Source organism: Scyliorhinus canicula, chromosome 3 (genome assembly GCF_902713615.1).
Source record: "Scyliorhinus canicula chromosome 3, sScyCan1.1, whole genome shotgun sequence".
NCBI lineage: Eukaryota > Metazoa > Chordata > Chondrichthyes > Carcharhiniformes > Scyliorhinidae > Scyliorhinus > Scyliorhinus canicula.
Window position 1 is genome coordinate 196,442,606 of NC_052148.1, and position 23,139 is coordinate 196,465,744.

Here is a 23,139-nt window from a genome sequence, read left to right on the forward strand (position 1 = left end):
TGTCGTGGTCGCTGTTCTGAAGGCTGGGTAATTTGCTGCAAACAATGGTTTGTTTGAGGTTGCGCGGTTGTTTGAAGGCAAGTAGTGGGGGTGTGGGGATGCCCTTGGCAAGATGTTCATCTTCATTGATGATGTGTTGAAGGCTTCGAAGAAGATGTCGCAGTTTCTCCGCCCCAGGGAAGTACTGGATGACGAAGGGTACTCTGTCAGTCGTGTCCCGTGTTTGTCTTCTGAGGAGGTCGGTGCGGTTTTTTGTTGTGGTGCGTTGGAACTGTCAATCGACGAGTCGAGTGCCATATCCCGTTCGTACAAGGGCATCTTTCAGCATCTGTAGGTGTCTGTTACGCTCCTCCTCGTCTGAGCAGATCCTGTGTATACGGAGGGCTTGTCACTAGGGGATGGCTTCTTTAATGTCTTGCGGGTGAAATCAATCCCTCGGTAATGTGTTTCAGGTTATGTAGAACATAGAACATTACAGCGCAGTACGGGCCCATCGGCCCTCGATGTTGCGCCGACCTGTGAAACCATCTGAAGCCTATCTGACCTACCTCTTCCATTTTCATCCATATGTCTATCCAGTGACCACTTAAATGCCCTTAAATTTGGCGAGTCTACTACTGTTGCAGGCAGGGCGTTCCACACCCCTACTACTCTCTGAGTAAAGAAACTGCCTCTGACATCTGTCCTATATCTACCACCCCTCAATTTAAAGCTATGTCCCCTCGTGTTGGTCATCACCATCCGAGGAAAAAGACTCTCACTGTCCACCCTATCTAACCCTCTGACTATCTTATATGTCTATATTAAGTCACCTCTCAGCCTTCTCCTCACTAACGAAAACAACCTCAAGTCCCTGAGCCTTTCCTCGTAAGACTTTCTCTCCATACCAGGCAACATCCTAGTAAATCTCCTCTGAACCCTTTCCAAAGCTTCCACATCCTTCCTATAATGTGGTGACCAGAACTGCACGCAGTACTCCAGGTGCGGCCGCACCAGAGTTTTGTACAGCTGCAGCATGACCTCGTGGCTCCGAAACTCAATCCCCCTACTGATAAAGGCTAGCACACCATATGCCTTCTTAACAGCCCTATTAACCTGGGTGGCAACTTTCAGGGATTTATGTACCTGGATGCCGAGATCTCTCTGTTCATCTACACTACCAAGAATCTTACCATTAGCCCAGTACTCTGCATTCCTGTTACTACTTCCAAAGTGAACCACCTCACACTTTTCTGCATTAAACTCCATCTGCCACCTCTCAGCCCAGCTCTGCAGCTTATCTATGTCCCTCTGTAACCTATAACATCCTTCAGCACTATCCACAACTCCACCGACCTTCGTGTCATCTGCAAATTTACTAACCCATCCTTCTACACCCTCTTCCAGGTCATTTATAAAAATGACAAACAGCAGTGGCCCCAAAACAGATCCTTGCGGTACACCACTAGTAACTGAACTCCAGGATGAACATTTGCCATCAACCACCACCCTCTGTCTTCTTTCAGCTAGCCAATTACTGATCCAAACCGCTAAATCACCTTTAATCCCATACTTCCGTATTTTCTGCAATAGCCTACCATGGGGAACCTTATCAAACGTCTTACTGAAATCCATATACACCACATCAACCGCTTTACCCTCATCCACCTGTTTGGTCACCTTCTCAAAAAACTCAATAAGGTTTGTGAGGCATGACCTACCCTTCGCAAAACCGTGTTGGGTATCATTAATCAACTTGTTCTTTTCAAGATGATTATAAACCCTATCTCTTATAACCTTTTCCAACATTTTACCCACAATCGAAGTAAGGTCTATAATTACCAGGGTTGTCTCTACTCCCCTTCTTGAACAAGGGGACAACATTTGCTATCCTCCAGTCTTCCGGCACTATTCCTGTCGACAAAGACGACATAAAGATCAAGGACAAAGGCTCTGCAATCTCCTCCCTGGCTTCCCAGAGAATCCTAGGATAAATCCCATCTGGCCCAGGGGACTTATCTATTTTTACACTTTCCAAAATTGCTAACACCTCCTCCTTGTGAACCTCAATCCCATCTAGCCTGGTCGACTGTACCTGAGTATTCTCCTCGACAACATTGTCTTTCTCCAGTGTAAACACTGATGAAAAATATCCATTTAATGCTTCCTCTATCTCCTCTGATTCCACACACAACTTTCCACTACTATCCTTGATTGGCCCTAATCTTACTCTAGTCATTCTTTTGTTCCTGATATACCTATAGAAAGCCTTAGGGTTTTCCTTGATCCTATCCGCCAACGACTTTTCGTGTCCTCTCCTCGCTCTTAACTCTCCCTTTAGGTCCTTCCTGGCTAACTTGTAACTCTCAAGTGCCCTAACTGAGCCTTCATGTCTCATCCTAACATAAGCTGCCTTCTTCCTCTTGACAAGTGCTTCAACTTCCTTAGTAAACCACGGTTCCCTTGCTCGACAACTTCCTCCCTGCCTGACAGGTACATACTTATCAAGGACACGCAGTAGCTGTTCCTTGAAAAAGCTCCACATTTCGATTGTACCCATCCCCTGCAGTTTCCTTCCCCATCCTATACATCCTAAATCTTGCCGAATAGCATCATAATTGCCTTTCCCCCAGCTATAATTCTTGCCTTGCGGTATATACCTATCCCTGCCCATCGCTAAAGTAAACATAACCGAATTGTGATCACTATCACCAAAGTGCTCACCTACATCTAAATCTAACACCTGGCCGGGTTCATTACCCAGTACCAAATCCAATGTGGCATCGCCCCTTGTTGGCCTGTCTACATACTGTGTCAGAAAACCCTCCTGCACACAGTGTTTCGGGTAATGTGTTTCACCCTTATTGCCGAGCAAAAACTTAGAGCTAAGTTCCGCACGCATGAGTGCGGCCTCAACCGGGATCTTGGATTCATGTCGCATTACATTCACACCCCCCATCTGGTCTGGACTTGCAAAATCCTACCAACTGTCCTGGCTTGAGACAATTCACACCTCTTTAACCTGGGGTTACCCCCTATCTCTGGATCTGTAATGACGTGATTACCCACAAATGCTCGCATTCCAAGCATTGTCTGGCATCTCTGACTTTGTCTATATAAATGTTTCTGGATCATACCTCTCCATTCACCTGAGGAAGGAGCAGTGCTCCGAAAGCTCATGTTTGAAACAAACCTGTTGGACTTTAACCTGGTGTTGTAAGACTTTTTACTGTGCTCACCCCAAACGAACACCGGCATCTCCACATCATGTATGAAAAGGGTGCTTCTTGGCTTCCAGGATTTCACTTCTTTTCTTTCCCCCTTTTATTTTTACGTCTCAAATGATCCATTTAGCTTCACTTGCTGCTCCACTTTATCTTCTCACGGTTGTTCCTTTTAATTTTACTTCATTTAGTTGTTGCTGTAAATTAAGATGTGGAAGGTGCTGGAACGCAGCATGAACCCACACCGAACCCCCACCCCCCACAGCCTGGAGGCCAGTTTTACATCTAACAGCCTCCAGGTCTTAAAGCCAGTGCAGTGCAGAAAACTTTTGTAACGTCAGTTTAAATATCAAGACAAGCCGTTTCCCAGGCGTGATTATCATCCCTGTACCGTATGGTAGGTATAAGCTGCTTTTGACATATAGATCTAGTTGATGTCGATGTTGTTTGGGGAAAGGGGAAGTCTTGAGGAGTTCAGGGATTGTAGATATATTTTGGAACAAGGGGTACATTCTACATTGACTATGTGTACGTTTAGTAATCGCCTTAGCGTATGTATGTATGTCCTGTTTGTATGTATTTCTTTTTTTTATTTAATAAAGTCTTTAATAACTGTTACACAACGACTGGATTGCTTATTCCCACTGGCGTTTCATTTGACTCCTCATATCATTCCAAAAACAAAACTATACATCCCCATGAACCGGTTATAATATCACCCTTGTCCAATGTTTCATTTTTATTAACCTTTTGAATAAAAATTTCTCGTGTCTCTTGCATCATGCTGCTGGTGGTAATCAACAACAAAAAGACAACTAGTATTTATATGATGCCTTTAATATTGTAAAAGTAAATGTCACAGTGCATTTTGCAGGATCATTATCAAACAAATTTGACACCGAGCCACATAATGTCATTTTAGGAGAGGTTAAAAAAAACCTGGTTAATGAGGATAAGTTTTAAGGAACGTCTGAAAGTAGGAAAAGAGTGATTTAGATGGAATTTTAGAACTTAGGGTCTGGGTAGCTGAAGGGACAGCCACCAATGTTGGGCAATGAAAATCAGTCATGTGCAAGGTGTTAGAACTGGAAATGCAGAGAACTCCGAGTTGTATGGTAGGAGAAGGTGACTGAGATGGAAGCCATGGAGGAATTTGCAAACAAGGAAGAGAATTTAAAAGGAGAATTTTAAATGAGAAGTTTTACCAGACTGAGAGCCAATATAGGTCAGTGAGCATGGGGGTGATGTATGATGGATGAACTTGACTTGCTGTGAGTTAGGATAAGTGCAGTAGAGTTATGGATGAGCTCAAGTTTACATCGAGTGCAAGGTCTGAGACCAGCCTGTAGAACACTAGAGTAGTCGACTCTTGATTTAACAGGGACAGAGGCTGGAGTTATTCCAAAGGCAGAAGTGGGCTGACTTTGTGATGCAATGGATTTGGGTTCAGAAGCTCAGCACAGGATCAAATGGGAAGTCGAGTTGTGAGTGGTCTGGTTCAGTCTCAGACAATGACCTGGGAGAGCACCACAGTCACTGGCCAATAAGAGTTTGTAGTGGGATCTCAATACAATGGTTTTGGTCTTCCCAATACTTAATTACAAGAAATTTCTGCTCATTCAATACTGGATGTCAGACAAAAAAAAAGTGTCAAGTTAGAAGCAGCGGTGGACTGAAAGAGATGGTTGAGTTGGGTATTGTCAGCTTATTTGTATCTTTATTCACTCTTTTTACTGACACTGACTGATAATTATCCTCTCAAACCCTTTCATTATGTTGAACATTTCGAGAAGATCTCTTTACTCTGTTGTTAAGGGTTTTGGGTCGCACACTTTCAGCATTTTGCAGTAGAGAGGGATGTCAGACAACCTGCTGTGCCAACCTTCCAGGTGGCACAGCACAAGATTGGAATTGTGAACATCCCTGGCTCATGGTATTCTGATGAAAATTGATTGACCAGGGTTGAGAATAGTTTAGGCTTTCATAGCCAAGGAGGAGCCTGTGTTCCATTTTTCCAGCTGGCAAACTGGATATGCCTATTTTTTTTGTGTGACTGCATGGATTATAATTCCATCATCACAGCCTTTGACTCGCTAACAATGAAAAAGACATTAAAAAGTGGAACTAGTAATTTAATCATCATATTTTTAATATTCTTTGCTGACACAAATGTAGATGCTTAAGTGCTTCCATGGAAATATAAATCAACTTATTTAGAACTATTTTATAATTCTGCATATCATTTGGATAAGTACAGTGTATGGATTACCAAAAGTGCTACATCAGGACTCCAACAGCATAATATACAGAACTTTATAGCAAAGCACAGAAAATTATTAGACAATTCTAAAAAGGTTGGAAAGGACCTAGGATTCTCAGGGTATGGTTCAACCCTGCTACTTGACTTATTTGTTTGGAAAGTTGTAAGAAAAGTAAGCTATATGCACCTTCTTGCCATTTTATCCAGTACTTTAGTTCTCTATTGCTACTGCACAAAACAACAAAGATGGAACTTGAAAAGCCTCTTAACAGTGCAGCAAAAGCGATATTGTTACAAAGCGAAAGTCAATAGTGACGGGCAAAGGGGAAAAATTAATTAACAGAAAATTAATTACAAAATAGAAGAAATTGAATATAATTCAGCTAGTATATCTGTGGTTTATTTACAGCAAATGCTGTAAAATGGTTAAATTAGATATGATACTAAAAAGGCACCGCTTTCCCTTTCTTAAATACACTGTAAACGTCAGATCTTTATGCATGCAGAAACATGTCACTTTACAAAAAAATTACCTTTAAAAAAGAGACTGTATTACAATTTTTCCTGCCAAAATATATTTCTTTCAAAAAATACTTTTCCCCGGCTTCCTTTTAACCTTTGAATATATCCCTTTTCATCTCATTGATACAGTTCCGTGTTATATCAGTCCCAAACCTTCATTAAGCGTTTCTTTAGTGTGTAGCGACGTACAGGACACCAAGCCTGCTAAAATAATTTTTAAAGCCAGCAAAACATAAGGAGGAAAATTTAAGGCAAAGTTCATCTTTAAAAGGATCACTTCTTGTGAAAAAGAAGGGATTTGGTCATTCCTGCTGTGACCTCCGGCAACTGGTCATTGATGATTTCCACCAGCATATCTGGGAATTCAATTTTCAGTGCCTTAGATTCCACAAATGTGTAGAAACAGAATTGCAGAAGCCCACTGACCAGCTGTAAGGGAAAAATGTGCAAGGTTATAAATAGAAACATTTCCATCATAATTTTTAAAAATGAGCTGATTTTCTCAGCTTTGTTAGTTGAGTTCAATCAAGGAAAGCAGGTGAAGATACCACCGCTGAACATTCAGCGTCTGTACATCATTGTGCTTCTTAACTCCTACATTATTTTATTACTGCAGTGTGATACATAGCTCTGCAATTAAGTGGTTTGCACTAATGCAAATACAAAAAAACAGTACATGCAGCCTTGGAACTGCCGCTCTGGTCAACGGTGCCACCACTTCAATGTTGGCTGATTGCTGCTCTTTAAATTTTAATAGGATGGGGCAGTATAGGAGATCGTGCAGCTTCAGAGCTGTTGGCTCTTTAAAAGAGCTACTGAATTGGTCCTACTCCCCAGCTCGGAGAATGTTGGGACTTAGAAATGCACTGATGAGGTGTTGAATGGTAAACTTGCTCCCTGAGGGGAAGCTCTGGGCAAATAACAGAGCTCAGCAACTCGGTAAATAAATCGGTATAAACTTAAAATTATTACCACCCTTAAATGGCTGCCAGCCTCTGTTACACCAATAAGCCCAATGCAGTGAAAATCATGTAATTCAGTAAGATTATACCACAGCTCCAACTAATGTTCATTGTTATTTAAATATCCTTTTTTTACTCTGCATCTGGAAATAGTTTCCATGTCATTTGAATTACTTTTCCTGTACGTTTGTGCAACTTCCTCATGTCAAGCTGGCTTGTCCATTGGTGGAGCGCACATATGTACCATTCATAATCTATGTGCCACTCAGAATCTGCAAGATGTATTACTTTTATCAAACAAATATAAAAGAGTTAGACTGGAAGGCTATTAACTCCTAATTAAATTGTACTGAAAAGTCAATGCTCAGAAAGCATACGATGAAGGTTACTGTCAGGGGAAGGGTGTAACAATAGAGCAGGAAACATCACACAGCCAGCATCACTTGTCTGAGGAGGCCCTGGAATCGGAGAAAAACAGAAACTCCTCATCTGGCAGTTTTTTCACGGCCATTCACATACATTTCAGCATTTGATTGAGGTTCCTATGTCAATTACATTCATTCTGCTGCTCTATGAAACTCAATGCCACAACCAACTTATTCCTGACCTTCTATTCTGTCACACCTCCTCCATCTCTCTCCAACTACATAATTAATTATGGGCGCGCTTCAACGGAAAATATTCATTCTCCGGTTTCGGGCACATTTAGCGGAGTATTTCTTGGCACTCCTGTTCAATGGCATTTTGCCATTTCTTTCAAGGCTGCACTTTAGTCGAGGAAGTGGGGCTGAGGATCCAGATCAGTGGCAGCTTGCAAACAGCAGCAACATGAGTAAGAAAGGAGCATATTCTCAGCAGCAAGGTTACCCTGTGCAGCCACCAACTATGGCTCCACCAACCTATTTGCCCACTGTCCAGGTTCCTCCAGCACCACCTTACACAGAGGCTCCTCCGTCTTATTCTGAGCCATCCCAACTTCAGCAACAGCCAAGATATGTCCAGGCTCCACTTAACATGGGTGCTGGCTATTCAGGTGCTTTCTATGTGCCAGTCACAACCCAAATGCAAGGGGGTCCAACTGGGGCAGCCATGCCCATGTGGTACTATGCAGTGCCACCTGTCTTCTCTCCATCTTCAACTGTGATTTAGTTTATTTGCAATAACTATAATACAGATCACACGGTAGATCCAAACTGGGTCTGCCTTTCTGGTGCCAAACTGGCCAGCTTTATATACCAGACAACTAGACATTGTTTAGAGGTCCCCGCCCCCTTAATGGGGAAGCTCATATTCTGTAAGGTCCACGGGGAAATTAATTGTTCCCAGCCCATAAGATACTTGCGGGTTCTAACACATCCAGTCGGGGTTGGCCTGCCTGGTTTGAATTTGGGGCAGGGGCTTGGCGGTTGGCTGTTCTCTGCTGCCTTCTCCGACTCTGGTAGAGGCGTTGCCACCGGGGGGCGGGGGGCGGGGGTGCAGCAAAGAGAAGTTGGCTGCCAGGCTTTTCTTTCTGGCTCGGACCAGGCAGGTCGACTCTGCATGGTGAGGGTATTGCCGGAGTCCACTTGCGGACCGGTCGGCGCTTTCTTGTCATGCATGATTAATTGTTGATTCTCTTTACTGTTGGTTTGTCTTGCGTGGCTGTCCTGATGGGTGCGGGGAGGGAGGCTTTGGGAGAATGTCTCTTTTTCTTTCACCAATAACCAATTAACACCTTCAGATCACAGGCTGTTGCTGTGTCTCTGACTTTTAATGACTGATTTGGCCTCTCCATAGAATGTATGTTATGTGGCATGTATGTCTGCCACATAACCTCTGGACAAGTGAATTTTATCCATATTGCTGTTTAATATGGGAAATATACAAATCCATGTTTTTCCTTTTTGTTAAAAATTTGGTGGACACTAATACAGTCCTCAAAGTGTTAATTATGTCAATTCGGAGTCAATTTTTCACTTGCTTTTATAAAACTGAAACCGTGAACTGTCCTTTGCGCTTGTCCTCTTGTAAGGAGAGGAATTTGTTCCGTTTCCAATGTGGTTGTTTTCTGATGATCCTTTTTGCTCCTGATCTGTCCACAGCACCACGACCGTTTAAAAAAAAAATATCTATATTTCTAAACCACTGATTTGTTCATGGCCATTGGCTGGAAGCTAAAATACCTAAAGTGGCTAATTTCACACTGAGGATAATTCTTTGCCTAGCTCTTGATTCCGTCTGGAAATATTAATTTCTGCTTCTAACTTGAGGAGGACAGTGGTGGTCAATTATTTCCTAATTCCTGGAATGAATTGCTGATTTGTGTTTGCGATCTTCGAGTCAAAATGAAAATTCTGTTTAATTCTGAATGTTTAGCGGCCAATTTGTAGATGGGAAAAGGTGACCTTGGCAAACGGACCATAAGATCGATAATTGGGACATTATTTGTTGGGTGATGTTACAATCCACCTTGCATTCATTTGACGCTTCATGTATCCTGGGAAATTAAGGTTAGATTTTTTTTTGGCAACATTGTCACCCACTCCTAACCCTGGTTTACAAAAAGGCTGATCGTATCCAACTTTGGACTTGCAAATGGCAAATTTCCTGAGTTAGAGAAATGTGATTCTGAAAGATTAGATCATCGGTACCCACAATGTAGGCTGTATTTGAAACATTCATTAAAAATGCACAACTTTAACAAAAAAAAGGCTGCACTTTAGTCATTTCCTTGTCAGTGCAGGAAGATTACTCGCGGATTGGGGTGCCATTTTTAAACCTTTCGAACCCCATTCAGCCCCCACCGTGGCGTCTGAACCACCCCCCCCCCCCCCCCACTTCACCTAACTTACTTCTGCCAGGGTCTTCGACCCCCCCCCCCTCCCCACGCCCATCTCTTGTAGGCAAGGCATCCCCAGGTCTCAATCGCGGCATGGTGAAACTGGCACTTAGGCACCTTGGCACTGCCAGCCTGGCACTATAGTAGGACCCCTGCCAGCCTGGCAGTGACACACATGCACCCTAGCAGAGTACTCGGGTGTCAGTGCCAAGGTGCCAGGCTGACAATCCGTTGGTGCCTAGGTGCCAATGGGAGTATCAGGGTGCCACCCTGCCCTGTCCCTGACCAGCCGAGGGTCTCCAATGGCCTGGAAGACCCCCCATGTGCCATAATGACGGGTCCCCAGATGTGGCCGGTGAATCCTGAGGCCTGGGAAAATCGCACGACCGCATTTTTATATGAGCCGAATGGCTCGCCCAGCACGGGTGAGTTCCAGATCGCGACGTCTCTCGCAGTTCGGTTGGATCTTGCAAGACACCTCGAGCGACGCAAATCTTGTGAGAGGCCTATTGCGCGATTCAACGGCCTCGTGCGACCCCAGTTGGATGCAACAGGGCCATTAAATCGTGCCTTACATTTCCATCCCTTTTAATTTCTGTAGAAGTTATATGGACTTGAAGCATTAACTCAGTTTCTCTCTCCACACATTTATTTAAATGAGCCTAATGGGTCGGGTGACTCGCAATCGGCCCAGCGCAGAGCCCGATTGGGGCTCTCCCGGGATTCGCCCAATGAGCCTGGTTGTGTGGCGGGCACAACGGGGCTGCTGAATCATGGCCATGATTTTAAAAATATTACAGCCCTGAATTTTCACTGGGTTTCAGCTAGTGCCTCTGGCAAAAGAACCATGAGTTACCTCAGGAAGGCTCTTGTGGCATCCCTGGACCCATCAACAGGACCAGTTGACAAACAGCCAGGACAGTGAAATTTGGCAAACCTTCTAATTCTTTCCCCGACTTACAAATTGCATCTGTAAGGTATATGACTAAAACCTGCAGAAAACTATTACAAGATTTTCTAACTTGCTTGGGAAGAGATCCTCTCTTGCCCCATGCTGTATTGTTAATTGTCCAGTAGGGAGCAGTGCGGTGACAGTCTGCTATCAGCAGTTGATTCCAGCTGTAGCATCACTTTCGATTTTGTCAGATAGAAAACAACTTTTCTATCTCAGTTTCAAGCAATCATTGGTTGGGCTTTAATATGGTTATTATTACAAAAGTGTGTTTATTCACATTCTGTGTACAGACTAAATACCATCTAATATTTTTAATTGAGGAAATGTTTAATTAGAATTTTGAAAATGGGAGCATTTTTGCTCCTTAGCCAGAAATGTAGCTATTAGCTCTGCCTATTTAAAGACTTGACGAGAGAACCAATAGCACTCCATATCCCACCATGTTTATACCTTGTATAAAAAGCTATTTCCAGGTGTTAAACTGATTTCATAAGGAAAAAATGCGACAAAAATCAAAAGCTATCGCACTTCATTTTGGCAGCCATATCACACATTATTGTCGACTATTAGTTTACAGAAGCTCACATGGCAGAGGCTGCTTGATGTGACTGTCAGTGGGAGTTTATAATTATATCACAGAACCAACTGACACAACTAATTTGTACTATTTTTGAGTTGAAATCACATTGTGCAATATTAATATCCAAATGGATTTGATAAAATTGTGGTGGTTTCGTATAAATTAGGTTCTATAAATTTAAGCAATAAAGGCTTCAAAATTTGATTATATAGCACTGACATATTTGGCCCTAAAGGTGCCATTTTGATTATTTTGAAGAGGGATCCACATACTTCTGATGCTGGTCACCCCAAACACATTTTGGTAGTAGTGTTAATGTGGACACAAGGAACCTTCACCAGATACATGCAGTGTCAGGTCAAGATGCCAGTCAGCCTCCAATGTTGATTTTACCCAAGTGGTGCCATTTTTGACCTGAATGCTGCAAATAATTTTTTATTTAAAATTTTTAAAAAAAATTTAATTACCCAATTATTATTTTTTTCAATTTTAGGGGCAATTTAGCATGGCCAATCCACCTAACCTGCACATCTTTGGGTTGTGGGGGTGAAATCAACGCAGACATGGGGAGAATGTGCAAACCCCACACGAACTGTGACCCAGGGCCGGGATTCAAAACCGGGTCCTCAGTGCCGCAGACCCAGTGCTAACCACTGCGCGAAAAGCCGCCCCCTGAATGCTGCAAATAATGCCCTCTCTTAACTTCACAGTGTTAATCATGCCTAGTGGAAAAAGGAATCCCTGCTAACAAAATTTAAAGAGATCATCATCTACTTTCAGGTCAGTTGCTGATTGATTTCTACTGGCTGTTTCTAAGTTAGTACAAGTGTTTGGAAGTTCGTACTAGCCGATAGTTACTAGTTTTTTATCTCCCTCCTTTTTGAATAAAGGTGCTACATTTGACATTCTTCCAATCATCTTCGACTTTTCCAGAATTTAAGGGTTCTTGGATGAATACTACCAGTGCATCCAGAATCTCTGTAGCTACTTCCTTTAATAGTCTGGGATGTAAACCATCAGGTCCAGGGAACTAATCGGCCTTTAGCCCCATTACTTTCCCCAGTACATTTTCCTCAGTGATTGTTGTTGTTGTAAAAACTGATTCTACACAATTCAATTCTTCATGATATCTAGAAGCTGTGTGAATGTAGCTCGGCATTGTGCTGCGGCTGGTGGAGGGGGCATCGCACAATAGAATCATCTCCAAAGAGGAGCTACCCTGCCACGTTCACCTGAAGGTCAGGTCTTCCACCTGAAAATAAAATGCTTTAAAGAAAGTAAAGATTCAAAAGATCAGGGTGCTGTTTACAAAGGCTGCCCTGATTTAGAAAAATATAAGAATAACCCCACACCCCTCATGGAACTCCCCAACGTACCGCCCCCAACAGAACTACCCCCCCCGCACAGACCTATCCCCGACACTTCCCCCATGGAACCCCCGCCCGCGGGGGCTGTGCTCACCTGTGCGCCTCCGGCAGGTTCTACTTGCCAAGTTTACATCGTGGGGGACCTGTCGCGATCAACACTGGTGTGCCCTTATACTATTGAGAATGGACATTCCAATGGGGAGGGGGCGCGGAGAGACTAACGGGCATAAAGGCCTGACAGTTGTATTTAAAACTATTCAAATGGTGATCCCAACTTTCAAAGTTACATCATTGGTGGGAGGTGGGGACAAGCGATCTAGGCCCCTGTTGTAGAAGCCCATTTTGGGACTCCCTGGGACTGCCTTGCTACTGTTCCCTCCCCTGAATACGGGATTGCAAAATCCCCCAATGGTCTCAAATTGCTTCATAATGTATGTTTGTTTTGCACATCCTGAAGCTGTGAAAAGACAGAAGGAAATGCCAATTGTGTGCGCGTTGCTGGTGCTGGAAGTTGCACTGAACTTGCTCATTTCTTTCAGCAGAGATCTTGGGACAAATACTAAAAATGCCTTGAAGCTTCAGAATCAATGAAGGAACAAATTTCCACTGCCTTTCCTATTGCCACAAAAACCACTGCCCAAGATTCTCAGGCTTCTGCACAGGTTGTTTCTATGCAGCAGGAGGGGACCCGCCATTTGCTGGCGGTGGTATCTCCTGTGCCGCTGTCATTGGGATTTCCCACTGAAACCAGCCCATGCTGCTGGGAGCCTGCGGCCCGGGTATGCCGTCGACGGAACAGCCAGAAGATCTCGCCCACTGTGTTTGTCTTCTACCTCTCCTGTGCAGGAGGCGGGTAGCCAAACTAGAGGATATATTATGTCAACTGTCAAGGATAAAGCCAGGTGATCATACAATCCACGGCATACAAGAAAGCCGAGCATAAGCTTTCATGTGCCAGTGATTATCAATATGCCTTTTAGTAGAATTATCGATATCGATACTACCTCTCGCAATCAAAATCCATATCGCAGGATCAGGATCCACAAAAGTCAATTGCTGCTTTATGATTTTCATCCATTTTATTCTAACTAATTTTGCCACTAGTTGTGAGCAGGGATCCTTTCACTAATGTTATTTTGTAAATTGACACTACTTGGCTGGATTCTCTCTCCCGGCATGCCCAGAATGCGTTCCCTGATGGGACGGAGAATCGGGCATTGGGGCAAAATCGGGATCGACGCAGGATGCCGACCCGCACGCCATGCTCTGACTCCTCAATAGTGATGTGAAGGAGTTCACCGCTGCACGCCAGCGGGAGCATGGAAATAAATGCAAATGGGTCATAATGACTTCAAGCGTTTGATTTCACTGCACTCTCATCTCTGATGTGGGCAATGTTTACACCACCTAGGCTATTGAAGGGTGAAGGGATATGAGTGAATCAAAGCTGCAGACGTTTTTTACAAGCTGTCAATCACAAACTACTCGAAAGCCATGAATGAACTGCAGGTAATGGATCCATGGGAACCATTGAGCAATGGACTCAAATTCATGATTGGTGTGGAATATGACAGAGTCCCGGGCCGCAGAACTCCACTATTGTATCGCAAGGTAAGTATTACCGCTGCAATGCTTTCCACAGCCCCTGCTTGGACTGCTCTCTAGCTTCTAGACAAAGGTCTCTTTTTTGGGGGGGGGGGGGAGGGAGGAGGTTTCCTTAGTCGGGGGGTCACTGTGGGGGTCCCTTTAGTCAGGGGGTCGCTGTGGTGGTCCTGCTAGTCAGGGGGCCCTGTGAGGAGCCCTTTTAGTCAGGGTGTCCCTGTGGGGGTCTCCCTATTACAGGGGTTTATGTGGGGGGGGGGGGGTTCTCTATCGCAGGGGTGTCGGTGGGGGGGGGGGCGCCGGGTCACCCGTATGCTTGGGGGTGGGGCACCCAGGCAATCTGGGGGTCAGGGCCTACCATGTGTTTGTGGAGGGGGCTGTGGGGGGGTGGCCAGGCCAATCTGTATTGTGGGGGGGGGTTGTTTGGGATGAATTTCCAATGTGGGGGGGGTGGGGGAGGGCCGATTTGCAGTGCGTGGGGGGGGGGGCTACCAGCCGCGGATCTCCGCTATTGTATCGCCTGCTCAAGGTGGCGGCCGGAGAATCCCTCGTATTCCATGCCATGCATAAATTTGTATGCCTTGGAACACTGAAATGCATCCTGCTTTACGACCGCAAGGGGTTCGAAAGACTAGTCCAATTCAGCTCCGGCAAGAAAATAGAGGTCTCCCAAATGGAGAATCCAGCCCCTTTATGTTTCAAGGAATTGTCACTCAATTATTTAGCCACCAAGAGAAGTTTAAAACTAATTTAATTTGAGCACCTCGGGCCTGGAAGATCTGAGTTTACATCTCAGTGAACGTTTTTCTTACATCAGTCTTGCATTTGCTGCAAAAACAAAATCTGGCTCAAGGGTCAGGAATAACATTTTACTCTGGATGGATCTCGCCTCCACAACCCAAAGATGTGCAGGGTAGGTGGAGTGGCCATGCAAAATTGCCCCTTAATTGAAAAAAAAAAATGAATTGGTTACTTTAAATTTAAAAACAAACATTTTGCTTTATCTGGGTAAAATGCAAAAGAAAAGACACAAAGTGCTTTTATAATCAGAATAGGAAAACTGGGAAATTGTACAATCCTGGAATATTGTTTTCTTAAACCTACCTCATGCATACAGTCAAGGATTTTGGTCAACTGATAAAACCGTTGCCAGTTTTGTCCAGAGTTATTTTCATTTCTTGCTATAACTCTCCTCAACTCCTTGATATAGCTTGTCCTCATCTCATCAAACGACGCTTGACTTTTCAGGCCATCTTTTGGAACTGTGTAATAAAGAATAAAATGCAGTTTCTGCTAATTAGGATTCAGACTTTTTATCAAGCTTAAAATTTACTGAAGTCCTAACACATCCCATTACAATGCTGCCTTTAGAACAAAAAAACAAAATGACATTGATTAAACTTTAACGCCCTGAGCCTGCATTGGAATAAGCTCGAGCGCTCTCTCTCCCTGTCATTGATCAGTGGGCAATTTTCCAGATGATGTTTATTTAGATAAATCTGTGTAACAGCCAAACATTAGACAGACCTTTGAAGAATTTTCTAATATTCTCACAAACATCCAAAGCAATTTTCCAAACTTGCCTCTATTTTAAAGGATCTGGAAGTGCCAACCCTGGGATATTTTCCAGAATTTTGATTTATTATCTCGGACAGTAAGGCTTCATGGATAAGTGACATGAGCCCTACACTGGAAGAAATGCTCATGTTCATTCTAGAAAAGGTTGAAAGCTTTGTGAAGTGGAGAGATCAGGGATCCAGCTATCCCTAATGAAGAGCGCATAATATGTTCCTGAAAAACAGCATGCTAAATGAAAACAAATTAAACAAAGATAGTTTTCTCAAAAGAAGACTTGCAATAAGGAAGTGTTCATTCCGGACCTGTAATTTTTAGATTAAACTGTGAGTGGACTGACTTCGGCTGTCCCCCTTTTGGACATGACAACCTGCTGTATTTACCCAGCGGTGGAGAGCAGGAAATGGCGGAGAGGTTATTGGGGCACAAACTCTACTCAGCCAGAGCAACATGCTGTTGGCTGACGGCCACACAGACACAGAGAAAGTGAAGACAGAGTGTCAGGCCTGAAGCCTGGGGTCCTACCCAGTCAAAATTCCTGGCATCTTTACCAGTTATCAGTAGGCAGGATACTGAGAAAGTCACAAGCCTGGGTCCAGCTGGAGGAGCCACAGCCCAAGTTGGGGGTCAGGAATCGAAAAATCCCATCCCTCTGGGAGAAGCTGGCAATGGGTCCCCTTACCACCGGGAGAGACCAGGAATTGGTCCCTATCCCATGACGAGAACCCAGGATTGCTTCTGTTCCACATAGAGATGGGAGATGCATCTCTGTCCCATCAGCAGAAACTACAGGTGAGTTTCCACGTCCTATCAGGCCAAGTTGAATATTTCATTTTCTCACCTGGACCGGATTCTAGATACATAATATGTGTGTGTGTGTGTATATATATATAAATATATATATATATAGAAGCTTATCAACGACACTAAACCAAAATATTGAAGTTGTGGCTGAAAGCATTATTCAGTGGCTTGGGTAGAAACTTGTTTTACTTTGAAGTTTCCTTCAGCTCATTTTATTTTTTGGTCCAATTTTTTCCCTTTTCTTTTTCTCTTGCTGGGATATTGGTCCACTAATTATGGGACCTGCCCGAATCTCATGCCTTTAGCCATTCTTTAAGTCAGGTAGCTGATACTATTCCACCACAGAGATCGCCATAGCTGATCCCAATCCTGTCTTCCTTAGATGGCTTTACCTTCTGGAAAGGTTCACTGGATAATGGTCAGGAGCAGGATTATTTCTCTCAACGAATCAGAGGCATTGAGGCAAACAATGTACCCCAACTGGTGGCACGGTGTCACAGTGGTCAGCATTGCTGCCTCACGGTTCGAGGGACCCGGGTTTGACTCCGGCCTTGGGTGACTGTGCGGAGTTTGCACGTTCTCCCCGTGTCTGCGTGGGTTTTCTCCAGGTGCTCCGGTTTCCTCCCAGTCCAAAGATGTGCAGGTTAGGTGGATTGGCCATGCTAAATTGCTCCTTAGTGTCCAAAGATGTGCAGGTTAGATGGGGTTACAGGGATAGGGTGGGGGAATGGCCTGGGTAGGATGCTCTTTCAGAGGGTAGGTGCAGACTCATTGGGCCGAATGGCCTCCTTCTACACTGTAGGGATTCTGTGGTTCTAACTATAGCCATAACTGTAGTCAACTGGTTCAGGACATAGAGGGAATCAAAGCAAGGACCTTTTGGACTATGTGCCGTAGTGCAAGGATTTCCACTCATTCTTGGCTGCCTGCCACAATTCCAAACAGCGGCTTGCTGGAAGAGTGCTCTCAGAAGATGGTATTATAATCAGAACTGGAAATAACACTGGAAGTAAGACAACAAATGCTAGCCACAAACATTGGCTTCCACTGACTATAGTCCTATTACGTTTGTCCAGTAGCCCATGAGGACAGTGCAGTGCATTTCTTTGTGAATGGTAATAAATTAAAACTTTTCAGAAGGAAAAAAATAAATAAAACTGTCCTAACATCTGGTAAATAGAAGTTTTTAAAAAAGCATAGCCCAGACCTTTCCTTTGGTTTAAGTGGATCATCTAGGGAATAATCAGCAAATCAGAAAAGTCAATCCTGCATCACAAGACTCCTGGCCAGAAAACATTATCTGATTTTCTTTCTTCTGAACCTGTCATTGTCCAAGGTCTCTGATCTGTTATTTAGCAATTTTTCATTTGTAACCTTTATAATGGCTCGTGTGATCAAGTGTGAGAACCACCAAGGACCTGTTGGGCAGAATGGCCTGTTCTTGTGCTGTTAATACTTTGCAGTCTGCGAGAGATTTCAGAAGAATTTCCCTGACTGCACGCAATATTTTGCGATTGTGAGAATGTGTTGTCAGTTTGCAGCTAGTTGACGTAAGGACATTGTAACACACTATTCTCCGGTAGAAAATACGCATTTGTTTTTTAAAATAAATTTAGAGTACCCAATTCTTTTTAATTAAGGGGCAATTTAGTGTGGCCAATCCACCTAGCCTACACATCTCTTGGGTTGAGGGGGTGAGACCCACACAGACATGGGGAGAATGTACAAACTCCACACGGGCAGTGACCTGGGGCCAGGATCGAACCTGGGTTCTCGGCGCCGTGAGGCAGCAGTGCTAACCTCTGTGCCACCGTGCTGCTCCTTGAAAATATGTATTTGTAATAAGAGGCCTACAGGAAGGATAATGTGGGATTTTTAAACTAGGGCTTGAATCGACTTCTGTGTCCGATTTTGGATTTGAGGTGCTGCAGTAATGAAAAGTCTATTGCTGTAAGGATAATTTACTCCAGTACTTTTTATATGTTTTACAAATATGTGTCTAGTATTCATTATTAGGCTATAAGAAGTATCAGGATTGTGATGACATGTACATTTACTGCAGCGTCTAATTTGGGCAGCTGGAATTTCTTTTTGCATCCAACTGCAATGTAAACTACAGGACTTGGATCTAACCGTACATGAGAATATTTTGCGATAGTACTGATACTGATTTCATTGCAAGATATGTATACATGAACTCAGTATCAGTTTTTCATTGGATTACTTTGGTCCTGGAACTGTTCAAGATTCAAACGCCATCATGCGGACCTTGGGGTCAATTATAACTTCCTGTCAGGCAGGAGACCCTGAAACCCTTTTTATATCGATAAGAAAAGCATGCGAGGTGTAACACAAGTTGCCAGATTGCTGTTACCCTTTAACTTTCCAGTAGCAAAAGTTAAAATCCAGCCCCTTATCTTTTATTAGGATATTCCATGATGCTGTGTTCCCAGTGGAGATTCCCACTTTCAGAACAGAGAATTGATATCTCCAACCTGCACTCCCTTAAAGTATAACTTCCCTGTGGGGAGTGCGTTCTTAATGTTGAGATTTTTTACATTAATGAGAGTGAGGAACAAACACAATAGGGATAATTATCTGATTTTGCTCTTCTGGAGTGAGCCTTACCTGTAACCAGCATATATCCAAAATTTGCTGCATGCCATTTTCTGGACATAATCACATAGCATTTAATATGTGCCGTGGACAGATGAGGCTACTCATCAGAAAGATGGTCAGAAAGCTACTCCAAATTGACAATATACTTCAAAATATTCATGAATCTCAGAATAATACATATAAATATAAATGGTAATTTTTTTCTTTAACCCTCTCCTGGTCTACTTTGTATTTGTGTTTTCTCTATTCTTGTCTCTTTTCTCTTGATTTTGCTGCTCTCTGCACCATTTGTTCACTATCTTTTCTATAGTTCCCAGTCCTGCCTCATCTTTTTGGTCTGGTTGTCAGTCATTTACATTCTGCAGTTGCAATGTACAAAGCTTCAAATAGGCACACTGCACGGTGTGTTCACAAGTTCACTGATTGCTTCCACACAAGAAAAGTAATATTTTGTGATATTGAATTTTGATGATCTGGTTGTTGTGATCTTTTGCTTTTAAGGATCAGTCCTAGCCAAACTCATAACCCATGTGCATCTGCATGTTTGTTCATTTATAATTGAAGTGGGGTGTGGTTGCAGTACTGTACATCAAATCTATTGTTTTAACACCAAAACATTTTTCATAGTTTATTCACACTTCATGTACCTAGACCAGAATAACATTCTTGATTCACTTTGTGAGTTTCAGAGACCGTGAAGCGTTTTTTTGCAAAAATGAACAGGTTTGCAGGTTTTGGTGTTTGTGTTGTTGCACCTGCTCAGTGTGAACGTGGAGTTTCACTTCATTCTCCTTTGCAAATGTTAACACAAGTTTAATAATGACACTGTGATCAATGGCTTAATTTAAACTGTAGCTAGGTAGTCTATTAGTTCTTGGACCAATAGACAAAGGAATTCAACGTTAATGTAAATTATACTAATCTAGTATTTGCAGGATTGCGGGGTCCCTCTAAGTATTGCTGGTTAAACTGCTGAAAACCCAGGAAGGCCTTTGAGATTGTGTCTTAAAAGAGGCAGTAGGTTCCTGACTAGCAGATGCAATGCCCTCAACCAAAACTTAAATACTGATCCAATTCTGAATCCTGTTTGGTAATGACTCCTTCTCCCTTCAAATGCCTGAAAAATGGATGCAACACATTCATTTTTTAAATATAAATTTAGAGTACCCAATTCTTTTTTTGTTCAATTAAGGGCAATTTAGCATGACCAATTCACCTACCCTGCACATCTTTGGGTTGTGGGGGTGAGGCCCATGCAAACACAGGGAGAATGTGCTAACTCCACACGGACAGTGACCCGGGGCTGGGATCAAACCCGGGTCTTCAGCGCTGTGAAACAGCAGTGCCAACCACTGCACTACCGTGCTGTCCTGGATGCAACACACTCTAATCTTTCCCCCACTGAGAACAAATCTCCTCCAGATGACTGACCAATTAAATTTATGAAGGAAAAAGCATCAGTGTACAAAATAGATGGGGAGGTAGATGAGCCAATACAGTTTTCTAAGCATGACCAGAACTTCATTGGCGACACATCATTTTCAGGCCATAATTTGACAATGCAGTAAAAAAGAATTAAGAAATGTTCCAAGATTTCGTTAGGATGATGGAAATAGATTAATAACCTGAAATGGATGACGCAGAGTAAAGTGAAATAAACAATGATCAAAAGCATAACATGGCAGTCCCAAAGGCACCACAACAAACCACTTGTTCAACCTCAGTGCATAATTAGAAACAACTTTGGTTAATTCACAAGAAAAAAGTGTGCATCCAGAGTTTGAGCAATTTGTTAAATGCAAAATGCAGGTTCTTTCCAAAGATAATCTTCGCTTTCAGCACAAGCCATGTCATTTTGAAAGCATTGTTCATAGTGCTTAACTTAATCAGCTTGCTAGCAATTGAGTGTGAATTCATTCATTGATATGAATGAAGTCTGCTGTCCCTTTCTTCAGTTGTATTTAAAATGCATAATCTAGTTGGTGCCCCTCTGATGTCTGTATAAATTCTTTACATTTCCAGAACATGTGATGCACTCATTCCTGGGGCTATAATGATCTCAGATGAGCAGAGTGATGAGGTACATGACAATGTCAAATTCTCAAGCGAGGGAATGCATGATCACCACTGAAATGATGCCATGTAGGGAACAAGGTTCACATTATGCTCCTATACAATCTTATCTGGGTGCACCATATATATGCAGGAGCTGCAGTAACAAAATAAAGGTACATGCCAGCCATAAGAAACAGATGCTCACCCTTTCACAACTACCCTGGAGCCCATTGGAAAAGGGTATGCATTGAACAAAGCAATTATATCTACTGGTGTGTAGTCTGGCCACTCCCAGATACACACTGACATAATTAATTTGCTTCATATATAATTGGACTGAGCAGAGTTGACAGAGCAGATTGCCTCTCAAGTAAATATGCTTACTATGCTTGTGCAAAACTGGCAACTCCCATCCTCTTCAAAACTAGAATACCGTTTTGGATGCTGTTGGGGGGTCCTACCGGGGGAAGACCATAGCGGCTAGGTCTCTGGCACTGAGCCTGGCTCTATGGCTCAGAAGGGAAGGGGGAGAATAAAAAGGCGATAGTGATAGAAGACTTAATGGTTAGGGGAATGGATAGGAAATTCTGTGGTCGTGAAAGAGACCCCCAGAAGGTATGTTGCCTGCCGGGTGCCAGGATCAGGGATGTCTCTGATCGAGTCTACAGGATTCTTAAGGGGGAGGGGGAGCAACCAGAAGTCAAGATGCACATAGCCACCAACGACATAGCTAAGAAAAGGGATGAGAATGTAAAAAGTGATTTTAGGGAGTTAGGTTGGAAGCTAAAGAACAGGACGAGCAGAGTAGTAATCTTCGGATTGCGACCGGTGCCATGTGCAAGTGAGGCAAGGAACAGAGAGTGAGTGCAGCTGAACACATGGCTACAGGGCTGGTGCAGGAGGGAAAGCTTCAGATATGTTGATCATTGGGATACCTTCTGGAGAAGGTGGGACCTGTACATGAAGGACGGGTTGCACCTAAACTGGAAGGTCACCAATATCCTGGGTGGGAGGTTTGCTAGAGCTCTTCGGGAGGGTGTAAACTAGTTCGGCAGGGAAATGGGAACCAGATCTACGGATCAGAGGATAGGGTAGCTGTTGAACAGGCAGATATAGTATGCAACGAGTCTGTGAGGAAGGATAGACAGTTGATAGGACAAAGTTGCACTCAATGGGACAGGTTAAAGTGTGTCTGTTTCAATGCAAGGAATATCAGGAATAAGAGAGATGAACTTAGATCATGGATCAGTACTCGGAACAACAATGTTGTGGCCATTACGGAGACATGGATTTCATTGGGGCAGGAATAGTTTTAGATGTTCCGGGGTTTAGATGTTTTATGAAGAATAGAACATAGAACATAGAAAATTACAGCACAGAACAGGCCCTTCGGCCCACAATATTGTGCCAAACTTTTGTCCGAGATTAAGAACAAATTAATCTACACCCCATCATTCTACCGTAATCCATGTACCTATCCAATAGCCGCTTGAAGGTCCCTAATGTTTCCGACTCAACTACTTCCACAGGCAGTGCATTTCATGCCCCCACTACTCTCTGGGTAAAGAACCTACCTCTGACATCCCCCCTATATCTTCCACCATTCATCTTAAATTTATGTCCCCTTATAATGGTCTGTTCCACCCGGGGAAAAAGTCTCTGACTGTCTACTCCATCTATTCCCCTGATCATCTTATAAACCTCTATCAAGTCGCCCCTCATCCTTCTCCGTTCTAATGAGAAAAGGCCAAGCACCCTCAACCTTTCCTCGGAAGACCTACTCTCCATTCCAGGCAACATCCTGGTAAACCTCCTTT

The 23,139-nt window shown here is 43.4% G+C and overlaps 2 protein-coding genes across 4 annotated transcripts in view; one reads left to right on the forward strand and one right to left on the reverse strand.

The window, feature by feature from the left end:
• Positions 1 to 4,022: 4,022 nt before the first annotated feature.
• The window catches only part of nr3c2 (nuclear receptor subfamily 3, group C, member 2), a 536,228-nt gene continuing 517,111 nt past the window's right edge, over positions 4,023 to 23,139 (reverse strand). For all 3 annotated transcript variants that reach the window (XM_038791961.1, XM_038791962.1, XM_038791963.1), the window contains exons 8-9: positions 15,374 to 15,531; positions 4,023 to 6,414 (exon numbers count right to left, since the gene is read on the reverse strand). In XM_038791961.1, the coding sequence (XP_038647889.1) occupies positions 6,259 to 6,414; positions 15,374 to 15,531 (314 nt within the window). In that variant the 3' untranslated portion in view covers positions 4,023 to 6,258. The remainder of the gene's footprint in view (positions 6,415 to 15,373; positions 15,532 to 23,139) is intronic.
• Positions 7,730 to 8,096, forward strand: dazap2 (DAZ associated protein 2). Its single transcript, XM_038791967.1, has one exon. The coding sequence runs from the start codon at positions 7,776 to 7,778 to the stop codon at positions 8,094 to 8,096; it is 321 nt and encodes a 106-aa protein (XP_038647895.1). The 5' UTR covers positions 7,730 to 7,775.

Coding starts and splice junctions, on each gene's coding strand:
- dazap2 (XM_038791967.1), top strand. CDS start 7,776: ATGAGTAAGAAAGGAGCATATTCTCAGCAGCAAGGTTACCCTGTGCAG.